The 23,917-nt window shown below is 37.9% G+C and overlaps 1 protein-coding gene across 12 annotated transcripts in view; it reads right to left on the minus strand.

Annotated features, from left to right (window-relative positions):
- Positions 1-6,446: 6,446 nt before the first annotated feature.
- CTNND2 (catenin delta 2) overlaps positions 6,447-23,917 on the minus strand; it is a 632,676-nt gene continuing 615,205 nt past the window's right edge. For 10 of the 12 annotated variants that reach the window (XM_064661566.1, XM_064661477.1, XM_064661497.1 and 7 more), the window contains 4 exons: positions 20,803-20,929; positions 16,568-16,699; positions 9,701-9,774; positions 6,447-8,316 (listed from right to left, as the gene is read on the minus strand). In XM_064661566.1, coding sequence (XP_064517636.1) covers positions 8,056-8,316; positions 9,701-9,774; positions 16,568-16,699; positions 20,803-20,929 — 594 coding nt within the window. In that variant the 3' untranslated portion in view covers positions 6,447-8,055. Of the gene's footprint in view, positions 8,317-9,700; positions 9,775-14,510; positions 16,072-16,567; positions 16,700-20,802; positions 20,930-23,917 lie in introns of those variants that run through there. The other 2 variants (XR_010432020.1, XM_064661542.1) reach the window with 2 other exon arrangements.

A 23,917-nucleotide genomic window follows, 5' to 3' on the forward strand; every position in this document is an offset into this window, starting at 1 on the left:
ACTGCTTTTATTTTTTTAAATGGAAGTTAATACAGCAGACAAACATTGTATTTAAACTGTGGCATGGCAGAAACAAGATGAATGGCAGCCATCATTTGTCACTTTACAAAGCAGCTCCACAATTTTCCTGTCTTTTAACACCTCTTTAACCTTAATTTTGCTGATTTGTGCAGTCATTAATTAACTATGTATGGTATACACAGCTGATAGACCTGGAATTTCACAGTCTATTAGAGTACATAATTTGCATTTATGTCACAGTGTTGTTAAACCAAATCATTATGTTAAACTACACATATACATCAAATTTTAGGAAGTCGAAACAACTGATTATTGAAAGCAAAAAAAAAAAAAGGCAAAAAAGCCTAAATCACAGACCTTAGCTATGGGAAGGATAGCTTGCATTTTCCCCTCCATTAACAACTGCAGCTCTAAATCTCCTGGTCTCAAGCTTACAACTTCACATTCCTTTCTTAATAACTGAAAAGACACTACAGATGCCCATATGCTGGCAGAGAGCCTTTCTTCTCGGTGGGGACTGTGGCATAACCTGTGGGCAGTGCCTCCTCACTCGAGCAGTCTGTAGCCTCTTGCCAGAACGTCTCACTATGTGCCCAGACCAGAGCCTCGCTCACGGCTCTGAGCTGTTGCCCAAGCTTTAGTGCACCAGCAAACCACACATATTTAACAATTTTATCATATTCAGAACACATAATTATCAGTTTCTACTAACTGAGATTTTTTTTCTACATTACCACCAACTGTGACTGCAAGAGCAGAATGAGTTGCTGAGATGCAAGCGTTGGCTCTGCACCTGGGTTTTGGAAACTGGAATGGACCAAATGGCACTATTAAAAAGGAAATTGAAGAAAACAAAGAAAAAAATAGCTATCCTGTTAAACCATTCTAACTAAAGGCAGATAGTGATGGGACAAGGGGAGTGGTATTAAACTAAAAGAGAGGAAATTTAGATTAAACGTTAGAAATTATTTTCTGTGAGGGTAGCGAGACACTGGAAGAGGTTGCTCAGAGAAGCTCTGGATGCCCCATCCCTGAGAGGGTTCAAGGACAGATTGGATGGGACTCTGAGCAACCTGGTCTAGTGGAAGATGTCCTGGCCCATGGAGGGAGTTTGGAGTAGATGATATTTAAGGTCCCCTTCAACACAAACCATTCTATGATTCTGTGAAGTGTTACATTGTTAAAAAAGCACCAGGAGAAAAAAAACCCAAACAGATGACCTCTTAAACCATTCTAACTGAAAGTAATGCAAAAATCTGAACAGGAAGGCCCCTGCTGGAGCTGCAGGAGCAGCGTAAGGCAGCAGTGCCTGGTCTGAGTGTTTTGAAGTTGCAGCTCTGCCAGAGCTCTCTGGCTGGCCCCCACTCCTTGGTCCCAGCACTTCTGCCCTGCCAAGGTCTAAGATACTTCTGTCCACTTTTACCCACTGTTGCAGGCCCTTGACCCCCACCTTCCTCCCCATCGGGGGTGCTCCCACAGGCTGTGGGCTGCCCCACACACTGCCCCACTCAGCCCTGCAGTAGAGGGAATCCGAAAGGCAGTGAGTCTTTTCAGAGCAGCTTTTGCACAGCTCACTCTTTTCACTTTTGACTGAGTGCTGGTGTGTATGTGTAACAGGAGGCTGATACTTCAAAGAATGAGCCACTCTGTTTTTTTCTTTCCTGTGATGACAAGCCTGCAGTGGTAGCCAGAGTTTTGGAAGTGGTGGCTGTCACATTTGACAATGTGGCTGTTATTTGGCATGTTTTGATTTGCTTAATGCTGCTACAGCACTATGGTAGTGAGTGGCCCTTTGCGCACATCCACGGACCTTGGGCAGAAACAAAAGCAATACGAAACATTGTTCAAATATTGCATTTAGTACAAATTCTCCTCCCGTCCTACCACCCCAATCAAAAAGTCAAAGCCAGAGAAGCTTAGAGGAAAATGTTGTGGGGTTTGGTTTTGGTTTTTTTGTTGTTGTTGTTCTTGTTTGTTTGTTTTTTGAGGGAAGGGTGAAAGTGTCTTTTTAAATGGAGTTATATTTGCTATGGAAGATGTTAGGCTTCATATGGTAGATGCTTTTTTTTCTCTATCTCAGTGGATGACGGAGGTAATAATTGATTGTGTCTGTACACAATTCTCTGCTAGAAATTTTCTCTTCAGCCCTGATGTTATTAAACAAATTACTGTCATGACGTGTTCTGCCTATGTAACATTAATGTAAAATTTTCTGCCTATGTAACATTTATGTAAAATAAATTATGTAAAAATCCACCCCCATAGCCAGTGGGCTATGTATAAATGAAAAGACTTATGTGAGCTACTAATTTAATTGAATTTATGAAAATAGTGAATCAGCAAGCCACTGCTATTTTGCTTTCCTAGGTTTAGTGGCAAGTTTCAGATTTTACCCATTTGGAAAAGAAAGGTATTTCAGTGTCTGGAACTGCTCATCCGACTACTGAAATTAACTGCAGCAATCAGTCACTGTGAGTACTTTTTATCTATGTCACTCTCTGAAAGTAGTGAAAATAAAAGTGCAGAGAGGCAAAGGTTCTACAGTAAATTTTGACAGACAGGTACCAGGAAATAACTTGCTTTTTTTTCCTCCTGTTAGCTATTAGAAGGTTGCAGCCTTTGATGTGTTGGTAAGAGTGACCTTGATGTGCACATCCTTTGAGAAGGTTGCACCAGTTCTTCACTTGTTGTCACTTTGGGCCTGGTAAAGCTGGTGGTAATCTTTCCAGGGATTTCTGTGGGCTTTAAAATTAGGTGTAAGCTAAATGTTTACATGTTGTAAGAGTTTAGCATGCGCTTTCTTCTGGCAAAGCAATACAAATGCTCACAGAGAGAAGAAACTGCTTTTAAAATTGTATTAAAAATACCACAGTGAGTTTGATTGAGAATTAGGTTTAAGAATAACACGTTGGCATGGTGTCTTGCTAGAGTACTGTACCCAACTAGCACTGGCACCCATGCATGTGCCTTGCTGGACTTGCAGAGGACTGTGGTGTGCCAGTCTTTTGACCGATGTGTCCCAGTCAAGATGGTGCAAAACCCAGGTGGAGCGCTGGGGAGGGCAGAACTTGAAATGCTTGTGTTACATGGAGCTGTTTGGTTTGGCCTTCAGAAGAGTGGAGCATGAGTTGGAAGCAAATGCTCCTAACCCAGGTTATGAAAAGGTGTGCGATAGTCATGGCTTTTCTCACTTGTCTTTTAGAACAGCCTGGAAGGTGGGGATGCCCCTCTCATAACAGGTATCAGCAGCAGCCTTCAATCCCCTTGCCTGGGAATGAAAATCAAATCTCTCAGCACAAATATCTGAAACTGGCTTTAGGCTACTATTTAAAAACTGTCTAGTTCCCTGGAAAAGAGCCAGGACTGCAGAGTTCTTCAGCAGATGTTGGTGCCCATCTGTCCTCCAGGGAAAACGCTTGTCTTCAAATCAGAAGTGGCTGTAGCTGCTCAACAGCCCTGGCCCTTGCAGCATTCAGCACATCAGACACTCACCTGCATCACATATTGCCCAGCTGAGAGTAAAGGGCCTTGCAATCTGGGTCCTTGATGGGATTGCCCCCATGTTCACCATGCCTGTGTATCTGTTTGGGGGACCACACTCTGCTACTGAGGATGACAAGGCAAGGGGGCGGGCTTGCAAAAAGTGTTGTTTTGACCCAGTCTGAAAGGCTTGGATCTAAAGATTTTTATCAAGAGTCTCATCCTTCCCTCCTCTCTTTCAGAGCAGTAAGCAGTCTCTGCCCCCATGCCCAACATCTGCTGGCTGAAGCTGGAAGTGCCTGACACTGACCTGTGACTTCCCTTTGCTGCTCGCTCCCGCTTTTCTAGGATAAAGCTTCATGTGCATCACATTGCTGCTATTAAATGTTCATTTCATTAACTTATTGGTAATATTTGATGATCTTGGTGCATAAAATCTCTTGGGTCCATTCCACTGATATTAACTTTGGATGTACATCTGCCTTCGTGAACAAACTCCAAACATTTTTAAGCCCTTTGTTTGTTTCCTCCCTCTGCTTTGGATTGCTGTCTCCATCTCTCCAGCTCCTCCCCATGATGCAAACAATAACATTAAACTCCTCTCTTTCTGGCTGCTGGCAGGAGAGGATGAGTAACAGTGATGGAGGAGCTGAGGAAGCCTCCTTTACAGTGCATTGGCTTGTACAGTCTGTGCTGTGCCAAGATATAAAAATTTAAGTCAGCATTTCTGATTTGAATTGTAAGTCTCCCTGGCAAGATACTTCTACAGGCTCATGCAACTCAGGAAACAATTATTCCTGAGCCTTTACATGCACTGCACGCTGGGATTCCCAGCAATGCACAAGTAAATCAATGTTTCACTTTTCGTTTCTTGGCTGTGGTCTATGCAACCTGTGGCCAAGATCATATTTTTTACAGCATATTCCTAACCAGTGGCACCAGCCTTGAGGTTTTCAGGGTTTTTTTGTAAGTGTAGATAAACTCTCTGCAAGTGGTGGCAGCTGAGCTCTTGCAGCCATAACAAGGGGTGAACTGGGTGTTCTTCTCAAAAATACCTTTCCCCTTGGCTGGCTGTTGTAGAGTAGGTTGTGGTCATCAACCTGGTGCAGAGGGAGGGGGCAGTGAATGATTTAAGAACTGAAAGTAAGCTATCTGATTAATATTTAAAATACATAAATGGCAAGGATTTGTTTGCTGTGTGAAGCTAGGCATCAATCTATGGAATCAACTTCTGAGTTTAAACATACTGCACTATGACCAGCGATTCTCCACAATACAGTAGGATTTATTAATAGAAAATACGTCAATATGAGTTTGTCTTTGTACATGTTAGCAACATGTACAGTGAAACACATTTTTTTTTCAATCTATATTGTTATAATTCTTTTGTGTTATCTGACATAACCATTTATATTTTGGGCTTAAATATGTTATTTGTCAAAATGTACTTTCAGTGTTAATATACCTTTAAAATCATAGTTTATCTTTTAAATATTGAATTCTTTTTTTTCCCTCAAATCAATATTGCTCATGTTAGTGCAAATTTGTTAATCTTGAGATAGGTTAACCATTCCTTCCAGACCATAAACAGCATTTAATAAAACAGTGAGATTTATATAGCTCTACACAGCTGAACAAGATTCTAATACGAAGCTTGTTAAAAAAAAAATCCAACATTTTACAGTACATCAATTGCATTTTATACATTTTTTGGGAACAGTTTTGTTTCTTCTCTATTTCTGTGTGTGATCTAGTACAAGAATGAAGGGAACAGCAATAGATAATTATACTTTCCTCAATATTAAAAAGAATGCATCATATATATCTTGCTCAGTATGGCGGTAGTGTTGGATTTCCAAGCCTGGAAAAGAAGCCAGGTAATTCAACACCTTCTCAAAACTCAGTACAGCAAGAGTGAATGTTATCAGTCTGAGCACTTGCCACTACAGAAGAATGGAAACAAACCAACACAAAGTATAGACAAAAGGTATTTTATGTCATGTCATCGATCCAGAATCTCTCACTTGAGCAATGGTCAACATTTGACTCCAAGTAATTCCTAAGAGGAGCTGAAAGAGGGCAATGTGGGCATTTCAGTAATTTGAAGAATGGATATATATTCAACTTACAATAACCTCCTGTCCTAAGAACTTCAAACATAACAATGCATCCCCTTAGCCAGTTGGCAAACCTGTGTCTGGAGAATTGTACCAGCCTGGTGTTTATCAGGCAGTCAAGAAGAACTTCCAGTTGCGAGTGACATTTTTATTAAAAAAAAGTTTTTATACTGAAAATGTGCTTTGTTCAAAAGAGCACTGCAAATGTCACTTATTAAAATCAATGTAATAAATAAAATATAAACAACCTGTGTCCAAAACTATGAATAGTATTTTTATCTACCTCACTATACATCTGGCCCACTGTGCCCCTCCCACCCACCCTTTCTTAAATTTTTTAAAAATTTTTTTGCATGCGATTTTTTTCCCTCTGTTTACTACAAAGAGCAAAGGTTACATATCGTACACTGGGAAAAGCTGCCAAAAAGATTAAACTATAGTCCTAGATTACTGATAAATCATTTCTACATCACAATACCTGCCTGCATGAACTACTCGGGCCGCATCCTATAGAGTGAGAGACTTCTCCCCCTGTGCACAGCCAGAAGTGTGCCAGGTGATGTTAAGACAATTACAATGACTAATCACAGAAATGTTTGCAACCTAAAACAAATTCCTTATTTGTAATTTAAGCAATTTAAAACTACTCCATTTGTGGTGGGTCTTATACTCTGAAAACTGTATGCTGAACTGTTGCCTGAATCACACAAATTAGAAAATGCTTGATTCTTTTCTTTCTTTCCAAAATCACAAGAGCTAAAATGAATATGCCAGTTCTTCTGGCCTCCTAGCCTAGATAACTTTTCTTTTCTTTTAAATTAAAAATAAAAATTAAAAATAAAAAATTCTGTCCCTTACATTTTTTAGAATTTTACTTTAAATGCACAGATATGGTCTCTATTTCAGTATTTGAGGAATGTGTTCTGAGTATTGGATTTTCTTTTTGGTATGGGTTAAAATAAATGATTGTCCTAATGGTTCAGGAATTGGACCCTTTTGTAGTCTAAAGAGTTTGAGAAGTCCAGACTTGCGTCTGTTGGGTCTTTGTTTTCCATTCCCTCAGGGAGATGGCAAGATCAAACTCTACCTTCCTTGAGCACTTACTGGTTGGTGGCTGGAGAGTAATGAAATTTCCTCAAGAGAAGATCAAGAGATGCTATTTTAATGAAAATGGCACCTAGGGGTGATGAAGTCGGAGAAAAAAAATTGGTTACTCCATCTTTTGTGAGCGTGTGGTCTAACAGTGTTGAATTTCTATCAATGGTTACAAAAGCGAGTAAGGGAAAGCACATACTGGAGTTTCCACTGTTTAAAAGAACTGAAAATCAAACAAAAATTGAAGCTTAACAAGGAGAACATCAGATGGAAAGAAGTCTTACGCCACGCAAACACACACTCAAATACACGCACACAGAATACTATGCATACATGGACACACACAAGTAAGAATGTGTATTTGTATGGTAGGTTCTTGGAAATAGACATTCTTAGCAAATATGGATGACAGATCAATTGTAATTTATTTTCTTTTAACACTGTATCATCATAAAGAAAACTGGTATAAATGAAAAAAATCTATTTCAAATATCTACATCTAAAATTTTAGGCAGTGAAAAAGCACTTTGTTGACAAGGAGTGTGGAATGATGAATGTTAGTTGTCAGAAATTGCTGAATGCCTTTTTTTTTTAGTTGCCACAAACAAATTCACATATCAGAACAAACAATACTGCTAAATATTCCTTTTTGATTTTTTTTTTTGATTTTTTTTTGATTTTTTTTTTTTGTTAAAACGCACCGGGGAAAAGAAAACAAAAAACTGGAAATTCATACATCTTTCAAAATTTGAAATTGAAGCAATATTTAGAACCATAGATGAAGAAACACTGTGGCATTGGTGTAATATACACAATGCACCTTTTTTTTATCTGTAATGTACATCAAATACTTTACAACAATGCATTAACAAAAGGCAAGAAATATCTTGCTGTACAGAGGAAACCCCAAATGCAACTTGAAGCCTAGATTCACAATGAATGAGGATATTAAACAAAGTGTGAGAAGCTGTTCCCCATAAAGTATGTATGCTGCTCAGTAACTTGTGCTTAACTCTTGACCCACATCCACTGACATGTTCTTCCTCCTTCCTTCAGCCACATTCAATATACAGGACTGAACTTTAGACTCTACAGGCCAACAGTAAAGTTGCCCCACACTGTAAAATATATATATGTATATATATATTTCTTTCTAATTACTCCCAGGTTTAGCCTTCATATCTTTTAGCCTTCTAAAAAAAATCTCTTAATTTTTTCCATACTGGTTATCTGTGCCTTCCTATGGAACAGGCTTTAACAAACTAAATTTGCAGGAAAAAAAAATGTCTTGTGGTATGCATGCACATGCACAGTTCCTGGAGCTTTTGTATCTGCCTAAGTCTCAAACCCAGGAGTCGGGAGAGGCTGGATAGTGGCTTGTTTCATAGTTAAGTTCACTATAGGGACGAGCAGCTGAATAGAAGTCGACGTAGTTGCCAGTTGACTTTAGTCCCAGGTGCATGTTGTATTCACTTGCAGGTGGACGATGATGCACTTGGTCCTCAAAGAAGGACTCATCATAGTTTCTTGTTGAATTCTGAAATGGTTGATATGGTTCATAATCTTTTCTGCTGGGCTCCTGTGGAACTGGCTGTGTTGAAACCTGAAAGATAGCAACACCCACAGCTTGTTAGATACAACTTATTGTGGGCAACAGGATGGAAGGAGTAAATCTTACATATGTTCATTGTGCTTGAAATACGAAGTTGTGCATTATCTTAACATCTGCTCAAGGTATTGCTTAGTAGTGAATTAATTCCACAGCTCTGCCTTGTCATTTTATTTCTTTACGTGCAATAGTACTATTATTATTATTCAAATATATTTATTATTTAATATTATTGCTGCTAAAGATGCTGCTTTATGTCAAAAGTAGTTTATGCAGCATAGCTTATAGTTACTTTCATAGCTACAATCTGTGTATAACTGGCAACTGTATAATGCAAATATTGGTAACCAAAACTCAGCCTTGAAGAATTTGAATGGAAGCAATATACACGTTAAAGACGCTAAACATTTTGCAGCTGTCTTTGACAGAAGTGAGATTTAGGGGGCAGGTGACACTGTATCCTTAAGAACCATTTACAGTCTTCAGGACAGTCACATGAGAAAATGTCAAGCAAAGTGCCCTGAAATGGGTTCTTGTGTTACTGTTAAGCAGAACCATCTTCTTACCACCTCCCCAACACTTCAACTTGACAATCTTGTGTCGTTGTACATTCCAGCTAGTTGCCTTGAAATTGAAATGTTTATGATAAGCAGGAAAAAAAAATCTCAGATGGTTCCCTAACCTAAGGTTGCCATAAAACTTTTTTCATACAGCCCTAGTGAATCTCTGTTTTCATAGTTGGGACTTTATTAAAATTTGAAATGTATAAACACATGCTGACTATCTTAGGAGACTATCTTTCACTTTATGCCACCTCTATAAGTTTGGGCAGACTTTGTGATTGCAAAATAATGTAGCCTGTCAATCTTCATAAAGTCATCACTGCAAATATTGATTGTCAGACACCGATGTCAGAAGACTTTGAGGATCCTGCTGACTTTGCAAGAGTTAGTAATGCTCCAAGACGACAGGAGCAGTTGCACTGCTATGGCCTAAACTCTGCAATATTTGTTCAAAACATCCCTGTATTGGACTCTGTGCACACAGTACAAAAGACTGCTTAAGTTCACTACCTTTCACAGTCCCGCAAGTGATCTTACAAATTTGGGCCCAATATTAGAACTGCACAAGTGAGCATAACTACTCTACTTTCTATTTCTAATATCGCTATCAAGGTGTACAGGACTTTCAGGACCTCCATTTCATTTCATGTATTCAAACACAGGTGTTTCATTTGAGCATAGGAGAAAAAATCTACAGGAAGAAGTCTGTTTGTATGTGATTTTTTTAATTTGTGATATTTTTCTTCATTTTCATATAAGATGTTCCACTGGTCTTTTGCCATCTGGAACGGTAACATTTTAGTCTCTGTGCTTACCTGGTTATGTTTGATATCTTCAGCAGGTGCACCATACGAATTCCTGTACAAAGTTGAGATTCCAGTGTTCTGAGCTGGAGAGAGAAAAAAGGAAGAAAAAATCAGGTTTACCAAACATACCTCTTTGGCCTCAAAGGGAATTCTTAAGGCTTCATTAAATACATCATACAATGTTGGTTTCCCACACACCAAAGTCTTTAAAAGCATCTGCAGACTTCTTTTTTCCTCTCACTAAACAGTCATCATCTTTGCTTTGGTGTACATACATGTCCTTGGTATACATTTACTAATGCTGACAGGCTCTGTCACGTTCACATCAATCTTGTGTGCTTCATATATATAAATCAACAAAATAATTTCATATACAGCTATCATTCAATAATATATTTCAGGTTAGAGATGGGATTCTATATCACGCATATGCTAAACAGGTAGCACTTGTAAATATTGAGATTGAGAAACATTTCAGTTCTTTCACTTCAGTTGGATGATGTGGATTACTAATTATTAATTAATATAGTAGTGATTTTGCTACTTCATGAAATTATTCATGCAAAAAGTGGTTAAATGCAAGTGAGAAAGGAGTTATGCAAAAAAGTAATATGTAGTTATACTGAAGAGATCTTGCCAAGGGGGTCTGAAATCCATGACTACTGTCACTGTTGTCACTTTCTTCTCAGATGTCCTACTACTGAAATGCACAGACAAAACCGAGATCTGAGTTTGAAATCTGAAGTAATTCTAAAGACAACGAAGATATAAACATTTAGTTTTGGAAAAATTTATTTCCCACCTTGTCCCAAAAAACCCCTTACAAAAAGCTTAGAATTTTCCTTGCAAAGCTGACTCCACTGATCACTGTGATTTGGCTATCTAGCTGAAGCTTACTTTGCTGGTAGGACTCAAAAGATTGTAGCTATTTCTCATACTTGAAAGACCATGAAGGCAGCCTTTTGTGTGGCTGCTGCATGCTATTAATGCATTATTAACTTTCCAGACATAACCAATGATTGGATACTGTCATGAGGACTCTTACAACAAAAGCACAGGCCTGAAAGTAAAAATTGAGTAGTTGTCAATCAGAGTCATCAGTGGAACTGAAACATGTTGATTGTGACTTCTCTTATGTCCTTGCAATGGTATAAAACCTGGAGGCACCTCTGAGGGCTAGGACTGAACATCAGAGCTGAAAGCTGGGTATGGGATCCACGCTAGTCACATCACTAAGAAGAACCACAGTTACCGAAGGTGTAAACAGTCTTTCTTCCTTTGGCAACATGCTAGCATGGACCCCTGCACGTAAAACTGCCTCTACCTTTCCCCTCACCACTGCACCCTTTCTGGAGAAAGGAATGGCATGGCCTTCACTCAAAGTTGACTGGAACATGCCAATTCTGATCTTCACATCAGGGATGGATTCCATGTTGAAGGTATAATTTTTGTCAGCACTGTTCCATGTTGCTTCTTTTCAGATCTCAGACGATGTTGTTAAAGATCTCCAGCATGTTTATGAAAACAGGATAAAGACTGGGCTTATATGGTGGAGTGATAAGATCTAACAGCTGGAAAAAGAGATTTTTCACTTCATAACCATTAACTGATGGGGTGAAAAAAACTCCTGTGTCTTGAAGAGCTGGATGCAATTAGCAAAAAAAGTGCATAGTCTTATGTAAGAAATAGGGAAGAGCTCTGGAGGCCATTGGTATTAGGAGTTCACATCAGCATTGCTCTTTCTGGTGCATCTTATGACAGCATTACTATCAGAAGTACAACTGACAGATCTTTCCTTGATATCATCTTTTTTATGCCTTTTTTTTTTTCCGATTTTCTTGCTTGCCCCATAAAGTGCTAGAAGAACTTGGGTTACACGAATTCCTCTTATCATGATCTAAAGATACCCAGTGTTTCAGCTATCCATTTTGTGAAGTCCTAGATCTCGAAAAAAAGATGAAAGTGACTTTCAGTGTGTTGGACTGCCATAGATGGAGGAAGAACTTCTTGTAATCACCTTGTTTTCATGTATACAAATTGCAAGATAAGCAGGTTTGATGTTTCATGCATGCAAATTTCTAGTCAGACAGGGCAACATTGTGCATGGTTGTTTGATGTCAAAAGACTGGTATAAGGTGCAACATCTGAGGGTTTTATGAAGAATCTGATGAAAAATAGCAAACTGGACACATGCTAGTTTGTACATTGTTTCTGCAGGCAATCAGAGAGACCTTAAGAGGAGGGTCACGACCCTTCCATACAGATATATAAAAAGGCATATGGTACATATGTGCTGCTAACAGCCATGATTATCATAAACCCAGAAATAGTTCACAGTGGGTGCATAGCTGTCCAATGCACTCTTGTGACATTTGCACTGATGTTCACAAATGTTATAAGCTGGATGGAAGATTTATGGTCTCCCAGATCCCATATTCTGCGATGGAAAATGGATAATATCAGCTTATGAAAATAGCTGCAAGCTCTGCATTGCTGATTTCATTGCAGTGATGTGGATGAAAATTCAAACAACCTACTATTCTTTTCTTAATGTAATAAAAACAATGAGACATAAAGTGCTTGAAAATAAATGCCAAGAGTTCAAGAATAAGAAATCTTGGCTTAGGCTATCTTAGAGGTTGAGATAATTCTGTTTCTGGAGGAAATGTAAGTGAAGCAATGTAGCTGCTAGCAGTGCATGCAACCCTGCTCCAGTACCCGCTTCTGAACATGCAGGTGGCATCCCTGGGAACTCCATTTCTGCTCTGCCATGCTTCAGTGAGCAGTTGACTTTTGCTGTCCAAAAGCAGAGAGTAGATATAAAGAAAGAAGAGAATGAACTAGATGAATGGACAGATATTGTGTGGTTAGTATCTGATTTGCCCTGTTAATATTGTATATGTAAAACAGACAGAAAGAGAGGCTAATGAAATAATTTTCTTTTTTTAAAGCACGGTAAGAGAAGGGAAAGGAGTAAAAGGAGTAAGAAATGGGGATTTTCTTGCAGCCACACTTCTTTGCGAAGATGTGAGAACTGTAGCTGCAGATGAAATTAATTAAGCAGTGATCAGTGTGAATGTTTATGTATATTTTATGCATTATCTAAATATCCATACATGATAGTACTGAAGACATATCTTTTACTAGGCAAAACTGTGAGAGTTCTAAAATGAGTACTGTTATCAACCTGCAGTACTTTGTGGTTGCATTGTATAATGAACATTACAGAAAAATACCTTTCTTTCTTCCCCTGGGCAGTTTTCAAAGTGATACATGTTAAAAAAAAGTCATATAGTTCCTCACAGGAGTCTTCTTTAAAGTTGACAACAGCTTTGAAAATTACGTTACTCAGTGGTTTATGTGATAAAAATGTCACTGACCAAAGTTATCCTCATATGTCCCAGTCACTTGATTCATGATGTAACATTGAGCTTTCAAATGTTGTATTTATTCTAAACATATTTACAGACACTTTGAAATAACAAGATACTAGCCTTTTGCCCTTAGAAACACAAACTGATAACAAGAAAGAAGAGGTCAGCTGGCTACGTAGTCATCCTCCTCTGGTATTTCATAACCTGCTTTTTCTGCAATATGCAGCAGGTGTCCATTTCATAAAATTTATTTCAGGACAGTAAAGGAAAATGCTTCTGTGCCTCACAAATCTTAGGTAACAGAGATCATCGCCTGTCACTATCACTGGCACCTTCCCGCACAGTGACAAACGAGGTAAGGTCATGAGAAAGGTTACAGGGTATTCTGGTTTCTTAAAGTAATAATAAGTTCAACTAGCCTGAGCACCTATAGCTATTGTAACACTTGATGGTGGTTGTTTGTGTTCTGAATGTGCAGGGACCTGCCAGTAAGTTTAAATAATAAAAGTAATGATGATTGATTCTTTACAGCCAAAAGAAAAATAAACTAATCAGAAGGTTTTTCTGCAGCTGGAAGTGAAGATGCAGCGTGTAGACTATGATGCACATATTAGTTCAGTGAGGGAACTAAGAAAGTAAAAGAAACTTCAAAGAAGTCCCATGACAGTATACAGGAACCTTATCTTCCCTGTTCTGAAGGAAAACATCATGGTATAGATGATATTATCACATACACATTTAGTTCCCATTTTTTTTTAATGGAATATAACAGGTTTTGTCTTAAAAATATACTTTAGGTGACAAAATTTTATTATTGCTTATTATTATCTACAGAGAGGAGAAAATGGACAGTAAATACAAAAGGCCTCATAAACCCATGAAAAGAGCAACGAGAACTTTGATATTGTGCCTCTAGTTTTTTAGCTACCCCTGTGAAATCAATATAAGTTATCATCTTCAGCCAAACTGTGTACTTCATAGTTTCTTCATTTTTCCCAGAGGTTTCCTGACAACTCCCCACAACGGCAGGAAGCCAACATTTCTACTTTGAAAATCCATCAAAAAACCTTCATTTCAGTCCCAGTCAAGAGGTCATTAAATTTTTGAACTATAAACTGAGAAGAGCTTTGGAGAAGAGCATGGAGACAGTCATGGATAAATTGGAACTACAGCTGTGGCTCTACATTCTGTATAAATCCATAAGTCAAAGAAAGCTCTGTGTAATACATCAGCTTAACAAAAAAATAGAAGAGCAGATCAAAATAAGTATATGCCAGGTGAAACCTGAAAAAACATTCATCTAAGTCCCATCTAAGTGGATGTATCAGCTGCAAAGCACTGTCTGATGCACAAAAGGAAACACAGGCATTGCAATGAACTTGCTACATGAACTTATATGAGGCCATTCAGTAAAGTAAAAATCTCACAAAAATCACAAACACTGATTTTAGATTTTTCTTTAATCAAATATTTATTATTTAATGAGCTACAATTAAGTTACACAAATGTCATATTGAATGTTGATGAGCAAGACTCCTTCTGTGATTTTCTTTTGTTCTTAAAATGGTGCTTAATTTGAGCTTAGACCAAATGAGCAGAGATTTGGTGATCTGAAAGAGAGAGAAAGTTATTTGTTAATTCCATATTTATTTGTACATTGGTCATGTAAGATTGTGAAATATTATTACATTTTTTGATTCAAATTTAGTTGGTTTTTTTCCTCACTGAGCTCAATAGCTGGAAAGATAGTTGATAGCTGAGTGTGATGCTGAGAGTTTCAAGTTTCCTTATTAAAAGCCCATCCATATAATCAATAGAAACAGACAAATACAAGGCGATATTAAAGGAAAACACAATGCAAAAATCAAAGGGGAGCAAAGGTTGCTGGAACATTAAAAACCTCATAATCTGAAAATTATATTGCAATAGAAAGGAAACAAGGGAAACAGGAATGGGAGAAGAAAAACCCTACAGTAAAAAAACAAAATGAAAAGGGATGGGGAAAATGAAAAGCTCATTTTTTTTAATGTGTGGAGGGAGACAAGACTATCTGCAAGGAAACACAAATTTTCAATATGGAGACACTGCTTTTGGTGAACCTTCTGATTTTCTAGTCTAAATTTGCAGATAGAGGTAGAACAAAATACTAATGTTTCTGCCTTTTCCTTTTCAGCTTGATGCTGTTATTCCTGAGATTCACCCTTCATGGGTCCTTGACAAATGGCTGAAAAAACTGCAGTCCTGTCCTCCATAATCAGACAAGTAAGGACCACTCAAGTGTTTTAGAGAACTACCTTGTGCAGTGCCTGTGAAACACTCAAAACATTACAGATACATAAAATGCAGTACCTTGACTGAATCTTCCGCACACTCCCGTAGGACCCTGCAGAAGCCATTCAGGACACTCCTAATTCCTGCATTTTCCAGATGCTCTTAACTGTCATTCCTCTCTTCAGATTTTCACTTTCATGCTAATTAACGTTCCATATTGCATTTTCACACAAATTCCAAGTCCGGCCTTCAGGTTTTGCTTACACAATCACATATGACACAGTAGATGCAGTATGAGTATCTTCGTATCCTGAATACAGTCTTGGAAGCTAGTATGGATGGTTTGATGCTGAGTCAGCATGTTCCTGGTGTCTCCAGTGAGCTGAGGAACACAAAGGCAGCCCATTCTGCCTCTGTGGAAGACCACTGCAGAGGGCTCGGGAGAAGGTAACAGGCATTCAGAAAGTGCAGAGTGACTCCTCACTGTGATTTTTTTGCTTGCCCTGGAGCAGCATTTGGAGAAGAGCACACCATGATGCTTGGCACTATATAAATGTGACAAGATGTTCAATAATGATTATATAACCCTTGTACAGTGGTGATGGAGACCAACATGTATTTTGCAAGAGAATTCATGAAGATGTGCAGCGCTCGGCAAAGCACTCAAAATTTTCTAATTACTGAAATGCTAACAGGTTAATGAGCTCACCGGCGAAAAGAAGCCTTCAATGAAACCTGCAACAGATGCCACAACATACAGAGAAAATTACTGCATTTAAATCAGCCCAGCTGAGAAAGTAACATGGATAGACTTTATGAACAGGTACAAATTTCCTAGGAATGACTGATACACAAAATAAGCTAACTGATCCCAGAAAGCCATTCCCTGCAAAAGACAGATGTTAGGGATCACTGCACATGCTCAACTATACCAGTTAATTCAAAGTGATCAACCAACTTCCTTCTGAAATGAAAACAAATGTAAAATTGAAAAAGATAAGTAAAATTTTGTTTAGAGCCACTCCTCTGTGAAGAAATATAGTCTTTACATATAATTTTCACATAGCATTGTATTCATTCAAATATATCTTCACTGGTATTTCTTGAGGTAGCTAAAACTTTGGAATCAACCAAAGCAGGTTGACTCTATTCCAGTAAACCCAGCCAAGCCTATAAAATCAGTGGTCTATCACAGATAATTTTTACATATGCTATGCAAGCATAATCTCACCTGTCATGGTGTCTTTTCTAGAAGTGTGTTCTCCCTTGTTTCCATGGTAAGTGGCGTTGGTTCCAGTTGATTCATAGTCTGTTTTTCTTTCTTTTAGGCTGATCATTTCCCGAGGTGAGGCTGGGGCACTTGCTGGATGACAAAAATGGATTTTCTTTTTTTTTTACCATATATGACTGAATGTAGTGTCTAACTCTAGAGCAAACATTTTAGTAAAGTTTATAACTGTTAGCATTCCAACATGAAACTGATTGAAGAAACACTACCACATTATGGAGGAAAAGAAAAGGAGCTGTTATTTCAAGTGCAAGGCAAATCTATTCATTGGACAATCAACTGCAAACATAATTTTCTCTCTGCATGTTTAATTCTTTTTCACTTGCATCTAATGTCTAAGACAATTATTATGGAAAAAAAGCACAACAATATTTTTGTTTTCTCCTTTTGGTTTTCAATTTCTTTAACTTGTCAAAACTTTCTGGTAAAGGCACTTCCATCTTTTTCCTCAAAATGGTTACTTTATTTCTGTTGAAAAGACTGTTAACTTTCAACTGTGTGGAAAAACCCTTATAAAATGGTTTATTCGCTTTTCTCTTGAAAATAAATAAACCAATTAAATTATTCTATTTGGTGAAGGAAAGGAAAGAAAGGAAAGAAAGGAAAGGTGGTTTTTTTATAGAAAACATAGCAAAGAACATCTAACACTTTAAGGTAACTCAATTTCTGTCTTTAAATATCTATATATGAACAACTGCCATTGAAACAACTGCTACTTTTAACCTATTTTTATTAAAACGAAATCCTTCATCACCTATTCTTATGGTATGGCTAAAAGGAGGAAAGTGTATGTGATGAGGAAGAGAACTGGGTTTTATACTCGAGTCTCAAGCACTGGAGAATGTGAAGGTGATCAGTTCCACTAATCATGAAGCCTTAGAGCTTGTGATGCTTAGCAATAGGAAAAACGTAAAGGAAAAAAATAATGGTTGTCAAAACTGACTTAAATCTAGGTGTTGGTAGATAAAGTGCACTTTCCCTGTTGTGGAGGGCAGGAGAAGGGGTACAGGGTGAGCAGCAGAGCCCCCCAGAGCCTTGTGAGGGCAGAGTCGCACAAAAAACCCTAAAATGCTGGTGCTTCCTTTCACATACTCCCCTGTCTCCACCCAGATATTTGCTGTGTCAAAAGAACCTCAAAAGCAGTAACAATGTCTTTGTTTAAAAAGAAGGAAAAGAAAATATTTAAAAGTGTGAGACAAACTCACCTGTGAAGCTTGACCCTGAATTATATCTTTCATCACCTCTAAACTGTGTTATATTTTTAGTTAAGGAACAGAGAAGCATTTGTACTAAACTAAGGAGTAGGGAAGCACCAGTAATATTGAATTCTGCTTCAGTTGGTTATGCTGGCCCTGGCCTCTAAATTTACAGAGCAAATGTAGGTGATAGTTTTTTACGAAGCCATTAGAACTGAGAATTGCTTTTAAACTGTTTGTCAATAGTGATGTAAATCTAAAGCTCATAATCCAGCAGATACAAAGAAGCATGACATTAAACTACCAAATCAGCCCATGGCAGCTTGAGTCTAATGGGGAACAAACCAGAATGCAACTCTTGAAAAAGCTGCTAACTGAGGGACACATTTTGTTTCATATACCCTGGCAATGATTTTAAACACTCTGGTGTCTTGAACAAAATTGACTGATACAGAAAAAAACATCTCTTTCTGTTCCCTGTGGGAATTATCTCTCTCTTCCCATGGGAGGACAACTGCTTTTAGGCAAGCGTTAAAATGCAGAAGCAGCCTCTTGCAGAGTTTTTACTGGAAGCAAGCATAAAATCATTGGTTGATACTAGACTGAAAACTGATATAATGGTTTTCTCTCTTATTCTTAAAGGGCACAGAAAAGCATATAGAGCTCACTACTCAAGTTTAAGCACGTTATCACCAAGTCCTATGCATGGATGGGATGTTGAGAGTTCATTTACTTCAACTCTTTACCCCAAGGTAGGATCCAGTATAACAAAATAATTCTTGACAGATTTTAATCTAAAGCTAAAGATCTCTAATGACAGAGATCACATAACTGCTCCAAGCAGTCTGTTCCAGTGCTTTCTTTCCCCACTGTTAGGAAATGTTCCCTGATGTCTAGTCTGACTCCATGCTGCTCGTTATTTTCATTTGTCTGCTATGGAAGTAGAAAAAAGTTCATGCTGTTTCTCTTCATAGCTGGCTCTTATGTGTTTGAATACTTGGTGTGTACCTCTTCCCACTGTCCCCATCTCATGCCTCTTTTACTTGAGTTAAACAAGTACAGTCCATTCAGTGTATTCTCCTATCCTGATTTCTCCATCTTCCAATTCATATGTGCAACTGACTAAAATCCCTAAATCATTTCTAAAGAACTTTCATCTAGCCGGATTTTCTCCTTTATTTGTAAAGGACTGGATCTTTTTTTTTTTTCCCTTTGAACATTATCTCCAGTTTCTCAGGATCAGATTGAATTTCAATAATGCCCTTCAAAGAACATGAGTTTCTCCCTTCTGAGGTTTATGCGACCCACAAAGCTAACAGGCATCTTTTGCATATTATCTGGGTCATTACTGATACCACTGAAGAGTACTGGACCCAGGTAAACCTCCAAGCAAAGCATTCTTCTATTTTGGCAATAAGCAATCCCCTTTCTTTGTGAATGGTTTTCAGTCATGCCATTACCACACATGATATTTTCTGGACTGTTCACTAGCTTGCCCTAGCTTACCTATAAAAACATTTTGTGAAAGAGTCTTACTGATTACAATAGATTGTACTTACTGACTATTCTTTCCATAAAGTGCTTTAAGTATGTTGTAGCAGGCATTCAGGTCGATTTAAGAACAAACAGTATTGAATCAATGTTTTTATTTGATATGGATACTACCAGACACACAGCAACTTACACTACTATTTAAAAATAGATACTCCCAGAGTTAAGTAGTATCTTATGTTCCCACCACCTTTGAGGTGTTCAGGTTGTGATTGTTTGTTCCACCAATTTTTTAGAATGACATTGAGCTGACCAGTATATAATGATATCGGCTCTTCTTCCTTCATAACCAGCCACTATTATTTGTCCTTTCCCAGTCTTATAATAACCGATGATGGCAGTAAAATTTCATCCAAAAATTTAGAGTAACAGAAGTGAGGAGACAGTTCTGGCAAGAGACAAAACTAAGATGTCAGGGCCAGACATTTCAAGTACTTTGCACTTACAGTCAAAAAGAGATTTTGGAGAAGAAAAAAATGGAGTAGCAGTCCTTTATGGACTTGTGCAATGACAGATTTTGAAAACAGAATAGCAGCTTTCACTGTACTTCTGGCTACATTTTCAAATCTCCTCTGTGGTTGTTCTGCAGGACTAAAATGCAGCTTCTAGACAATTAGCAAAACAATTTTCTTAAAACCCAAACTACGGTACAGTGCTAATGACAATAATAAGTTTGGCCAATTTTAATCCTAAACTCTTGGTGTACCTTTGGAATGACAGCATTTGATTGAACAAGTAGCGAAAAAGCACACTGAAAGACTGACAGTTACACTCTGTTTATGTTAAAAGTTTTTCACTGGGGATGGCTTTATCTAATCAAGGTACATTCTACCTTAGAATAAGATGAGGGGAAGATTACCTGATGTGTAATTAAGTAAATAGTGTAAATCACACTATTTACACTATTGCATAAGTTGAGATTCACTGAGTTGATAATAGCTGGTGTAAATTTGCTGTCAATTTTACTTGAAGACCTGTAGCCAAACTTTTGTGAAACTCACATACCCAGAATAAAAGCTGACAAAAAGTAATGTGGATCCTTCAACTTCTGCTAAGTGTGCAGAATGACCATAAGCAACATAGTGGCTTTCATGACTAGCAAAGTGAGTTACAGAATTTCCTTGTGCTACTAATGGACACCATTGCCCTTAGATGGAATCAGGTAATCCCAAAAACACGTCATGAGAATTCATAACGTGTTTGTTGTGGAATATTCTTTCTGCTGTAAAACTTTAAAAGGTGCTAATAATAAAATAAAATAAAAAAAATCCTGTTTCGAACAGATAATTTAGGTAAGAGTAAAGAATATGCTTTGTGCCCTTCCACCACAGTTAAAAATAAATCCAGATGTCAGTGACATGGCTCAGAGAAGAAAAATGATAGTGATGGATTACCTCTGTCTTTACTTCAGTCCTGAAAACCAGCTCTTACCTGAGCGGTTGTTAGGAGACATGCGCACGGGAGAGATGGAGGGCGTGCGTGATGAAGAGTACGGTCTTTGCCGATCCCTTTCTATTGTTGAAGATGAGGCTACAAAGTGATACTGTGACCATCCGTCCTGCAACATCAAACATCAGGACAACAGTCAGCGAAAATGCCACACAGTTTCCCATGTCAAGTACAGAGTATTTTCCGCTAGTATTTTCAGTGCGGATACACAAGTAGACTACTAACTTCTTCCTGCCACTGGGTGGCAAATATTCTTAGTGGTGCAGGATACGATGTGCTGACTGTACTGACACAGCAGGAGAAAAAATAAAATGTAGAAAGTTCTGTAAAATAACACATTTCAGAAATACTCCAATTCATGACAACTTTTCAGGCTATTTGTTTAATAGTTTTGTCTTTTTCCACGCCTCTATTTTCACACTGCGAATGGCATTCTGGCTTGAAGTCACTTCCATTTTATAAGGAAGTTTTGGAGTAGAAGATAGGAAAGCCCCAAGATTACCAAACTGGACATCTGTTTAGCTTAGTTATACTAACTGCCCATTTCTTCACACAAGGGAAAAAGAATCAATGCAATTTTCCTTGTTGCAGTTTTCTCGAAGGTGTACAGAAAGAAATTCTATTCCTTCTATTTAAAACTGTTGTAATGGTGATGTATTAAAAAAAAAAGGAAAGAAACAAAGTAATACAAATACTAGAAATAGCTAGTTCAGAAATAAAAAAGGAGAGTTTGAGTAATTCTTGTTTTATTCCTGCACCATAATGTAATGCAATAATCCAAAATAACACATTTTTAAAAACATATTATAGTCTGAAACTATCACAAGAAAATAAACTGACTTTTCCTACTGTTCTTATTAAATGACAACATTTCAAATGCCTTCAGTATTAATAGATTGCAACTGTCTTTATCACTACTTAATGTTAAATCTAAATCAGTAACACTGAGTTTTCCCAGTCTCACACAGTTTTAAAAATGCCTGCTTTCTGTTGAGCTCAGCGGAAATTGAAGCAAGCACCTGGCATGGTGCTAAACAAAATTTTTGTAATGAAATGCTGAATTAAAAAAAATAAGCACAATACAATATTATTATAATTTATTGTAGTATTATTATTATTATTATTATTATTATTACAGAATAATCATTCACTGATGGAGTAGTAAAGAATGTTACCACTCCATACCTCAGCTACTCCAGACATCCAGCAGTGAATCCCACCCCTTCCCATGCTCTGCCTTTGCTCAAGGCATCTCTCTGACCATTCTTTTCTGTCCACAGATACCATGGGCACCTAGCTCTCAGAACTGCAAGAGAAAATGTCTTGAAAATTCCCTTTCCACTAAACTCTTAGGAAAGAGAACTGAGCAAGGACACAGCAGGAGGAAAAGAGATACTCATGACTGTTATAGAGGGAAATGCTGTAAGTAAATTATTATAGACAGAGTTGACACCTAACTACAGATTCTGAATGTCCGTACTCCTCACGTAATGCATTTGTACTAATGTGTGTATCTCAGTTGCAATTTCAAAGGGAAAAATAAGGAAGATTAAAATCTCGGCTGGGCTTTTACAGTACAGTCAGAACTTTCCCTAGAATCAACAGTGACTGTCCACTGAGAGATCACTCATGTTTAGGACACCTGCTCAACCCAAAATTTCCTACTTCCAATCTTTCCAATCTATATCCAGTCTCCGAAAAGCAGTTTCTATACAAACCATGCCCTCCAAGCTGGAAGGAGGATCCATGAGAATGCAAGAAAAACAACTGTAAAGCCCTAAATTTTTAAATCAATTTGGAAACTATTAGAAACTTTTCCATATATATATATATACACACACACACACTATATATAATATGTGCATGTTTATAAAATACTTGCATTTTTAATAGTTTATAGCAATAGACATAATAGTTTATAGCAATAGTCATGATGAGTAGCTTAAGTCCAATAATCTTATCCAAGCATTAAGACCACGAGGATCATACTTAGCATTATTTCTGTATCTCCGGTTCATCATAACTTGTGTGGTGATTTCTCTACTATAAAACTGAAGGAGCAAAAACATGTGAGAAGCCCATGCCTTTATTCTGGTGAAGAAAAATGGTTCCCTTCTTTCTCCTTCTCCAGGGTCAGAATTTCTTACCAGAAAGGTGATTCTCTCTAATTCACTCTGTTGTAGTTTTCTGATCATTTATTTTCTTTTAAATAGACTGAAGAGGAGGAAGAAGTGGACAGACTTTCGATTTGATAAAAGGAAAAGGAATAGACTACTTATTACTTTCTGCCTGCAAAAGGAGGAGACATCAGCTATGCTTACATAGTGATGCCAAAAAGGCAGAAGTATGACTGCTCAGAGACAGTTTTGGGTCTTTAAGCAGCAAAGATATTTATTTCGAGCAACGTTGGGGAGCTCTCGCTGGACAAACTAGCTCCAAAGTTTATCAGTGAAAAGTCAGGCAATTTATACAATTTTCATGAGTGATTACAACATCTCTACATGCATATTCATTTAATTTCACAATCTAATTATCATATTCATATTAGGCAGGGTTTAGGCGGAGCTTGAGGCAGAGTCATCCTTTTGGGGAAGTCTTTGGTGGTCGTTCTGGTCCTTCAGCCTCATGAAGGGTCGTCTTTCTTCTTTTCTTCGTCATGAACTTTTCAACTTTTCCCGACTATGTGCTGGGGGCTTGTGAAAATCCCTTGACTCAGCTCTTTTATCTCCCCAGATGTCCATCCTATCTAATTTATGACTACTAAGCTGACCTTTCTGTTATCTTTTATTAGAACAGAACACACCAGATGTAGGCAGAGCTCTCAGAGCAAGGTACCACTTTCTCTGTCTCTGCTACCCCTTCACATTAATGTTGCATTCCCCAGAGTGAGGGTCTGTAGCATCTTCCTCAGAGCAAGCATTTAAAATCCTTGCTCTGTTTCAATAGCGAAAGTCAAAAATGCTTCCAGCTTTGTGGATCTGGATACATCCATGGCGAGGTATACTCTCCTTTCTCATTCTTGCTTCCCCCAAGTAAAACCCTGGCACGTGGTTCAAAAAAAAGTGATGTGAAACTTCCCCTAAACATTTCTTCCTGT

Source organism: Pseudopipra pipra, chromosome 1 (genome assembly GCF_036250125.1).
Source record: "Pseudopipra pipra isolate bDixPip1 chromosome 1, bDixPip1.hap1, whole genome shotgun sequence".
Taxonomy (NCBI): Eukaryota; Metazoa; Chordata; class Aves; order Passeriformes; family Pipridae; genus Pseudopipra; species Pseudopipra pipra.